Source organism: Trichoderma ghanense (genome assembly GCF_004382785.1).
Source record: "Trichoderma ghanense strain CCMA-1212 chromosome Unknown scaffold_3, whole genome shotgun sequence".
Taxonomy (NCBI): Eukaryota; Fungi; Ascomycota; class Sordariomycetes; order Hypocreales; family Hypocreaceae; genus Trichoderma; species Trichoderma ghanense.
The window spans coordinates 2,046,346-2,055,494 of NW_027395666.1; the positions used below are offsets into that span (position 1 = coordinate 2,046,346).

The 9,149-nt window shown below is 55.0% G+C and overlaps 5 protein-coding genes across 5 annotated transcripts in view; 2 read left to right on the forward strand and 3 right to left on the reverse strand.

Moving 5' to 3' along the window:
* Positions 1-421: 421 nt before the first annotated feature.
* On the reverse strand, positions 422-2,221 carry CCMA1212_004011 (uncharacterized protein; the record flags this gene model as incomplete). The annotated part of the gene is made up of 1 exon (XM_073701335.1): positions 422-2,221. One exon carries the CDS (start codon positions 2,219-2,221, stop codon positions 422-424), a length of 1,800 nt encoding a protein of 599 aa, XP_073560347.1.
* A 679-nt stretch (positions 2,222-2,900) lies between these two features.
* Positions 2,901-3,699, forward strand: CCMA1212_004012 (t-SNARE; the record flags this gene model as incomplete). Its single annotated transcript, XM_073701336.1, has 2 exons — positions 2,901-2,947; positions 3,012-3,699. The coding sequence occupies 2 exons, from the start codon at positions 2,901-2,903 to the stop codon at positions 3,697-3,699; spliced, it is 735 nt and encodes a 244-aa protein (XP_073560254.1).
* A 502-nt stretch (positions 3,700-4,201) lies between these two features.
* On the reverse strand, positions 4,202-5,849 carry CCMA1212_004013 (Nucleoporin GLE1; the record flags this gene model as incomplete). Its single annotated transcript, XM_073701337.1, has 2 exons — positions 4,202-4,978; positions 5,034-5,849. The coding sequence occupies 2 exons, from the start codon at positions 5,847-5,849 to the stop codon at positions 4,202-4,204; spliced, it is 1,593 nt and encodes a 530-aa protein (XP_073560346.1).
* Positions 5,850-7,564: 1,715 nt separating this feature from the next.
* Positions 7,565-7,936, reverse strand: CCMA1212_004014 (uncharacterized protein; the record flags this gene model as incomplete). The annotated part of the gene is made up of 1 exon (XM_073701338.1): positions 7,565-7,936. One exon carries the CDS (start codon positions 7,934-7,936, stop codon positions 7,565-7,567), a length of 372 nt encoding a protein of 123 aa, XP_073560349.1.
* Positions 7,937-8,843: 907 nt separating this feature from the next.
* Positions 8,844-9,149, forward strand: part of CCMA1212_004016 (Virulence protein SSD1) — a gene marked incomplete at both ends in the record, with an annotated part of 4,425 nt that continues 4,119 nt past the window's right edge. The window contains one exon of the mRNA XM_073701339.1: positions 8,844-8,988. Coding sequence (XP_073560367.1) covers positions 8,844-8,988 — 145 coding nt within the window. The remainder of the gene's footprint in view (positions 8,989-9,149) is intronic.

The following is a 9,149-nucleotide window of genomic DNA, read 5'->3' on the forward strand; positions in this document are numbered from 1 at the left end:
TTTTGTCGCATGTTTTGGCCCACTTCATTGGTTATTTCAGAGACCATCTCAAACGCCTCGAAACAGGTAACAGAGCCTCAGAGGCTACCGAAACACCCGACTCTGACTATGAGAGCTGCGTTGTGGTATCTGATGGTATAGTTATGATTCTTATTCGTTGGGGTGGATTTGGTGTAATACGGGGCATCGTGTGAAGGCGAGAACATATCACGTAGCACCATCACCTCCCCAGATCGTAATGAGTTGATGAGAGAGAACGAAATAGCTTGGAAAGGGCTCTGCTATATGCTATTGGAACCCCCTTCGATCTTCAAGACTCGAATCATCTGGATTGACCAACGTCAAGGTAAAGAGACAACGGTCGCTAAAATCCGTCAGACCATGATGCCATCACCTCCAGCCATCCACGCTCCTGAAAGAGTCAATCACCTCCACTTCGAGCATCTTCCTTCTTGACCCCAACCACCACCAGATTCCGCGGACTCTCCCCATAGTCAAACACCGTCTCGACCCACGCATCCTTCACAACATCGTCATGCTCCTTCAAAAACGTCCACCGGTCCGCCACAATGAGCGACTCCACCACCGCCGCGCTCAGCGCCATCAGCGACCAGATCACGCACAGCTCCTTCTTGCGCGGCTGGTACATGGTCTCGTACGCCTCAATCTCCGCATCCGTAATGCCCGCCATCTTGTCCTTCATCACGTCCGCGTACTGCTTGTACTCGGTGCTCGTCGTCAGCTTGTCGACGGCGCCGCGCACGTACGCCTTGAACGATGCGTAGCAGCCCTTGCGAAGAGAGCCGATGACCACGGGGTTCGTGCTCATATTGAACGGGCTCGCCTGCTCCTCGTCTTGGCCATCCTTGGCGGAATCGTCGTGCCACACGCGGCTCACCACGCCGCGGTCGAGGAATATCCGCTGCAGGACGGCCCGGAAGAAGTGTCTCGTGAAGAACCCCTCGCTTTCTGCCCGGGTCCAGTTCTGTGGTGCTTGGCAGGCCATCATGCGGGCCGTGATGTTGAGGCGGATGCCGTCTCCTTGGTAAGTCGAGAACCGCTGGCTCATGGGGAAGCCCTGTGGATCTCGTCTCTCGGATTCGCGCACAATCCGGCCGTTGAGAGCCTGCAAGCTGGGCCGCAGGTAGGCTTGCTTGTAAGTCGGAGGCCCCAGTTTCTCTGTCAGGAGGTTGTAGCAGCAGCCGACAATCGCAACAGCTCGTATGTCGGGATTCATGATGAGAGAGCGAATGCCATAGTGTGACAGGTTGCCACAGGAATGGATAGAAACGGCCATTAGGTTGAGGCCCTTCTCAGATCCATCTTCGAGCCTCTCGTGTTCAATATTCTCTATGACCTCTGAGAGATCACCGCTGTCCAGTCTTCCCGAGATGTATTGAACACCCCCTTTCCCCTCTTCCACAACATATTCGGCATCCTGGATGTTCATTGGCTGGAACTCGAAGTCTTCAGTCCCCTCGACCTGCTTGATGGCTGCCTGTATGGCGTCCTTGTCCTTTTGCATCTCTGGCGTGAGCGTCTCCAAGGCCTTGTTCCACATCTTCTTGTTCCTCTTCATCTTGGGCCGGATCGCCAGCTTCGATGTCAGATCGTACACCTTGGCGGCCGTGACATTGTGATCTCTGCCTTCCACGGCTACAACGTGTCGGTTATAAGGCTCGCTGGCGAGGGCCCTGCCGAGATAATTCTGGCCGCTGCCAAAGTCCACAAAGTGAGATATCTCGCTTCCAGTCTGCCGACTAATGTCCTCGGATAGGGCGTCGACGTAGTCTGCAAAGTTGACGACCTCGTGGATTTTCTTGGGTTTCATCCCTACAGAGACGGTCCTTGGTAAAACCGGTAATTTCTGCTGTCGTGGTGTAAAATCTCTCCTCAGAGAAAACCTCCTCAGTGCTTTGGCGTACTCAATGAGGCTCTCTGGAGGCTCTTGGCCCTCCTCAAAGCTCAGGGCATCCAGGTCATCTCTGAGGAAGAGGTCGAGCGTCTTCATGATATCGTACGACAACAGGAAGTCTTTCCATTCGTCTGGCAGTGCTGAGTGAAATATGCCCGGGTCTGAGGTAAAGAAGTCGAGGATGTGGACGCCTCCGCAGAGGATCTGAAATATGTCTGTGTTTCGGGCGAATTCCAGGAGAGCCTCGATGTACTGCTCGGGCGTGGAAAACTCTTCGCTGCACGGCAGCGCGCGAGAGGGTATCATGGCTGATCCTTCGAATCGATGCCGGGCTTACCCTGTATAAGTTAAATAAGATATGGGTTAAATGGGAGAAGTATTATAAGAAGATCTCAAGCGTCCGATCTTCTCTTGCGGAACGTGTATCTTGTAGTCGATGTGAAAAGGGGACGTGGTGTGTTGGCCTCGAGATAATCTGTGCTATTTGAAAAAAATGGAGGCGCTTAGAAAAGAGAAAAAATCGACTCCAAAACGGGAAATCTAGAAGCACAGCCGGTCTATGCTGCAATGTTTGATAGCGCAAGCAATGTAATCTTTTCAAATAGCCTCGAGATCGGTAGTTCAATCGTCACATGCTGCTTCGACATAAGATAGAGAACTTGAAGACGTTGATGTTGAGACCCGGACGAATTCATGCAATTGGCGAGTGACACTCTCGGTGGCTCACCGAAGGTACAAATAGCGCCACTAGCTCGACTCACCTTAGCCACACCTTGTTTTGGCTGTCGCAACATGGCAATGCAACGTCATCCTTCAATTCCGCGACTCAAAGCATCCAAGCGGACTCTGTAAAAGCGAACTTGTCTTGCGAATCATCCTTTTCAAGCATTTGGCTTTTCTCATTCTCACTCCGTTTTCTCGCGCGGTTTGATTTCCCGTCCGGCGCACCGAATCCCGAGCTCATGCGTCTTGAGCCGGCTTCAGGATGATGTCCTCAACCAACGAGGAGGACCCCTTCCTCCAGGTCCAACAGTACGCACCGTCTCCCCAGAACCACACAGAACATGCCTTCAGACTAACACTCCCGCTCTCATAGAGATGTCCTCAGCCAAATCTCCTCCATACGGCCCCTCTTCGCATCCTACCTCCGCATCCGCTCCCTCGCCTCGTCCTCCACCTCCCCCGAACTCACATCCGCCCGCGCCGAGCTCGAGAGCGCGCTCTCCTCTCTCGCCGAGGACCTGGCCGACCTCGTCGCCTCCGTCCAGGCCATCGAGTCCAACCCGTCCCAGTTCGGCATCTCCGACCACGAGGCCTCCCGCCGGAAGCGCCTCGTCCAGGAAGTCGGCGCCGAGATCCAGGACATGCGCGAGGAGCTCAACAAGAACATCGTTGCCGCCGCCGCCGGCAAGGGCGGGGATCTGCCGGACCCGAGCTCGTTTGCGATCGCGGAGGGCGGCGACGGCGGGGATGCGTATAACGAGTTTGAGCAGCAGCAGCAGGTGGAGATGATGCAGGAGCAGGATAGACACCTCGACGGCGTGTTCCACACAGTGGGCAACTTGCGCCGCCAGGCGGACGATATGGGGAGAGAGCTGGAGGAACAGAACGAGATGCTCGAGGTGGTGGATGATTTGGCGGATCGGGTAGGGAATCGCTTGCAGACGGGCATGGCGAAGCTGCAGTATGTCATGCGCAAGAACGAGGACCGGTTAAGCAGCTGCTGTATTGCGGTTCTGATCTTCGTTTTGATTCTATTGCTGGTCCTTTTGTTGATCTTGTAATAGAGGGGAGCGCTTGTTTCTGCATGTTGGTTGTGCTTTTCTTTTATTGCTCGGTGTCTGGGGGAGACGTCTAACGGGCGAACGAGCACTGGGATCAGGAGTTTTTGGCGGGAATGGGTTATGCTGATACATCGGTCGATGCAGCCACTGCATGCCTTTACAGCATGCTTCAGATATTTACGGCGCAGAATAATGCGAGATAGAACGAGAATAACCGGGCTTGTCTTTTTCATCTATGACGCCCACAGCTCAGAAGAACACGTTTCCATCGTCCTATAGCGCCTTTTATGCATCATAACCAAGGGACCCCAAGGGTCCATCCTATGTCTCTGTATATATAAGAGTAAACCGACGTTGCCAATCCCCCCCCCCAAACGCCATTGCTTCAATGTATAAAGACAAATACATTGTATCCTTCATGTCTTGATCCCTCAATCGAAAAGTTATATGAAAGTTGCAAACAGAGCAACCAAAAACAAAAGGAAATTGGAAAGAAAATCCTTCAGGTCAGGACGAGACCTTCGTTGCGAAGCAGCTCTACCATGGCCAGCAACGAATGTGCTGCGGCTGCATTCGCCGGTGCTTTCTTGGGGAACTCGACCAAGGCGAGACGCAGCGCGGCAATGGCTGCGTTTCCGTAAAAGTTCAGGAACCGCTGCTCGTGGCCTTCAATCATGGCTCTCAGGACTACATATTGCGTGTTTGAAGTCTCGTTTGGAGGCGAGTTGACGATGCTGGCCAGCGCTTTCCAGTAGTTGACTGGCGGATACGGATTCGCCTTGGACGTCTTGCTGAAGTCGCGAAGAGATATCGATGCGAAACCGGCGCCGAGACCGGTCATTCGGTCGTTGTGAGTCTGCTCAGTAACGTATCCGGGGCCATCCTTTTTCCATCCTATGGCCAGTCTGCCCCTTTCAGTCCTATCGCTTCCTCTCAATCCGAACAAAACCGGGCAGACGACTCGGAACTTGGCCATGAGGATGTCAATCAGGGATTCACCGCGCCACTGAAAATCCTTCTGAGAAAATATATGGGCTGTGAAGACGCCAATCGGATCCGCCGCTTTGGGATTCGCACTGCACTCGTTGATGAACTGGTTGATGATGCCCTTGGCACAGATGTTCAAGAGGTAGATGAAGAGAGAAGGCAGCGTGGCGTCGTTATGTGCTGCGCCTTCAGCCGGCTGTCTTTGCCCCACGACAAACCGGCTCACTTCGATGGGAGCACTGGGTACTTTGCCGTCGAGTGCCTCTTTCAAAGCCATTGTGATTTTGGCGATCTGCAATGCATGTCAGTCTGGTAATCGTACTCGTCAATTCCCGTCATGTCCTTACCGGTTGTGCGTTGGCGCCCTTCCCAGCCGTAAGCTGTCCGATAGATACCCGGATCTCTCTTCGATAGGTTCCCATCTTGCCCTTCAAGGGCGACCCAGGTACTTTTGCTTCAGCCTGCAGTACCTGCCGCAGCTTCTTCAGCTCCTTGTGAATCTCGAGATATCGATCCGCGAGGGCGTTCTTCTGGGCTGATGCAGCAGGAGGCGCTGGGCTTCGAGTGACGGGTGGCTGGACCGCGGGAGCAACCTGTGCTATTGGCGTCACGCGTTTCTCGAGTTTTGACGCGCTGTCTGCCTGAGCGGTGGGTGCAAAGAGACCGCCCGCGGCTGGTTTCGTTTGCCCCCCAAGGAAGCCATTCGTCTGAGGGGCAACGGCATTCGATATCGTCTGTTGCTTTGTCTCGAAAGGGTTCTGCTTGTTGGGCTCTGGAGCCTTTGCAGGCTCTGGTTGCTGAACGGGCGTTGGCTCGACCTTTTTGGGTGGTTCTGGCACTGGCTCGGGAGGAAGTTTTGGCACCGTCTTGGCTTTGAGCTCTCGCAGCCTTCTCTCTTCTTCGACTATCGCAGCCTCTGCCCTCAATCTTTCCTGCTCCTTGCGTTCCAACTCTAGGATGCGCTGGTGCTCTTCACGGAGCTCATGGAGTTCATATACCCGGATGGCCGCTTCTCGTACGCGCTTGTGCTCTGCCTGGGCGGCGGCGAGAGCGCTTTGGTGGTTTAGCTCATTGTTCCGGCCTTCGACGAGAAATCGAGAAAGAAGGCCGCTGTCGGTACTTGGCAGCACTTGGTCCCTCGTCGGAGAGGAGGAGTTGGTCATGTTCTCGAGGAGGGGTGGTGATATACGGAGTCGCTACGGCGATGGCATCTGCGACTGTTGACTCGTGGAGATGTCGACCTCGCAGAAGGGAAAATAACAACGAAGGAGCGTGAGAAAGGAAGTCCCAGGAGCTTCAATCGCTCGTTGCGCGAGGCTCTTGACAAACGGAAAAGAGGATATTGCCTGGCCAAAGCCAGTCGGTCGATAAATGATTGCTAGATCGCTGTTTTGATATCTCCAAGATTTGAGCCCTGTATCTTTGGTCCGCCCGTGAAAGAAATGCCAGGGTACGTACCGGCCGTGGTTGGTCAGACAATCGATTGATGACGCGCCGGTCGCGGTGAAACGTAATCCCGATGGACACCGCACCGGCAGTTCTCTGAGTGTACAAGTACCGGTACCTGTACCTTATTTGGAGCTTGGTGAGTCTCGAGCTAAAGAAGCGTTTGGGCCAGGGTGGTAATGAGGGCTGGGATCTACGATTGACGGACGCTTCGTCTCATTTCGTCTATGTGCTGCTGGGATGCATTCGCGAGGCATGGATGCTTCGGTTGGCTGTTGCTCCAGGCATTCAAGGATCTGATAATGTGATATCATACAGAGAACCGAGCAGGAGTGCTGCAAGTCGCAGTAGCATACCGATCTTTTTCGTTCCCAACACCAAGAACTTGTCACTCACATCCAGACACAGGTGACGTGGCCCTGTCCTATTCGACTCCCTTTATTGTAATTAATGTACTCATGTCTCTTTGAGGATGAGATGACAAAGCGCCAATGGCACCCAGGCTACAGCTGTTATTATGGGGGGGAAGCTTGTCTTAGTTTCCGGTGGGAATCATGGCTACATTCGGCCCCAGCAACAAGAACAAGGGCGCACTACCTCAGACGCTTTAGTCTTGACGTATCCGTACTTCGTACTTGGCCAGAGGGCAAATAAAGGAGTCCGGCTTCAAACACGTTGCTTCTGTGAATGCCTGTTGGAACAAGTCCGACGGTTCCTTACACGCGTGTACCGCCGTACTGCCTTAGTCAGAGCAGGTACATGTAAGGAGGGCCAAGTCACAGTCTGTCGTATGTATGCCACTCGATTCGGTTATGCAATTGACCCCCCGGCATTGGCGGCGCCAGGGGACTTGAGCTCTTGATCCATGCTACCCCATACTCTCGTCTTTGCTGGGATGACACTGTTGATAGCCTTGAAGATATTGTTGCACAGCAAGCGGCTTGGCTGTCAGCACGAGCGAAGGGCGAAGCGACTGCTGGGCAACACACAAGCCCGTTCTATCTATACATGGCTCACGACGCTGCGAAGAGGCTCGATCCAATGGTTGACTTTGCACGAGGTTGGTGCAAGCAGGCACAGACAGACTACCGCCACTAAACAGGCCTGACTGGTGGACACGATATCATTAGCATCTGGGGCTCGTATTGATGAGGGTTGGGCGATAGCGGTTTAGTGGAAGCGTCAGGGGCGAGCACTCTGTAGCAAGCTCGTTGTTCCAATGCTTGGGACGTCCACTGGCACTTGTGCAGAGCTGGACAGGCAAGCTTCCTCAGCTGCAAAAAAAGCAAAAAGGCGACTGCTAATGCCGAGCCGTCCAGCCTAGAGCATGCGATACATGTGCAGGCGAGCTGTCTGGCGCTGCAAAGAATCCGACACTACCGTGGATCATGATATCGCAGGTTTCCGCCGTGTCGTGTGACGACGCGATGGGTTAGAAGAGCGGGACAGGAGCGCTACGGCTGCGGCGCCAGCAGCCCCAAGCAGGGGGGGCCAAGGCTCGAATGTTGAGTTGTGATGGGCGCGGGTTTGATATCGGCCAGCCCAGTGTTATGTGTGCCTGTATTCGCTTGTCCCTGGCAATGTCCGCCCAGGCAGCCTGGAGAGGGCTTGTTGACGCGATGGCTGTGGCGGTCTCGTATCCGTGCGAGGGACTGACTCTGACCCTGGATGCCATGCCTGTCGTGCCCTGTGCTGTTCTGTCCCTGCGATAGTCGTCGAGGTCGTCAAGCCGACTTGTTGGAGGAACGATGAGGCCATGGGCAAAGGTCCGGACATGTCTGGAATTACCGTCCAATGATGCCATCCGCAGGCCTGCTCAATCCCTCATTGCCGATAGTCAAAAGGATCTCGACGAGCGAAACTGGCCAATTGGCAATCTGAATCAGGCTCTGTCGCCAGCAATTGCGGCTGCTCCAGGATTTAGTGTAGAATGAACAGGTTATGACAGCCTTTCGTACCTGAGATGACAGGTCGGGGCCGGTGCAGCCCGGCATCCAGTCCAGCCGGCGCCCTGAATTGACGTTGATAATCGTTCAATGCCGTGGATTGAAATCCCGCGAACACGTGCGGCGACTGAAGCACTGGATCATCAACAGCCTCGACTGCCCTCAAGGCTCAAGGGGGGCCCGGGTTGGGTTGAAGCTGGTTCGCCGCAGCGGTCGCAGCCGCGCCGAGGTGGCGTGCGCCAGCGACCTGCTAGCGAGTGGAGGATCGAGAGCGTCACTGCACACCCCCCCACCCCATATTTTCGCCCCCGGGCGGTAGCTCTACCTGTATCTCCCCAGCTGGCAGCGCGGCCGGTCTCTATCCTCCCTCCATCCTCACTCCCGCACAGCGCCTCTGCCCAGGAGCTGGACTTCCCATCCGCATCCATCCTCACCTTCTCTTCTCTTCTGATTGTTTCCTCCCTCCGCTTCTGCTCTGCATTGCACCGCCAGCCCGACTCCTTCCTTTCCAACGCTCCTTGGCTCTGTCGAGCTCGCTTGAACCCACTGCATCGACCCTCCTTTGGCAAAATCTGTCCTGTCCACGGGGGCCTGCCTGTCTCTTAGAGCCGAATCTTGACCACGACCCAGAACCACGACCACAGCAACATCCCAACGCCCAACAGCCTTCTTCCACGGCCATTCCATCGCCAAACACCTCCTCCAGCATCGCTCACCACCAGCCCGCACCCGACGTGCACCCTTTCCGCTGCCTTTGCTTCCGCCATGGACCAGCAACAGCAGCCGCCGCAAGCTGGCCAGCATTCCGCTGCCAGCGTTCATGGGCCGGCTGGACGCAGGCTGCACATTGCGCATCGCCGGAGCCCGTCCGAACTCACGCCGCTCATGAGCATGTTTGCCAATCCAGGAAGTGAGTCGTCTTTTCTTTGTCTTCTCCCTCTCTCTTCTATTTGGCCCCTGCGAGCAGCTTTTTTTCTCGCTTCTTGTTGCTTTGTGGCGGCTGCCCTTGTCGCCGCAAGGTCTAGGCGCGGGGCAACAGCGTTGCCAAATCCACAGCCTTCCAACCCCCCC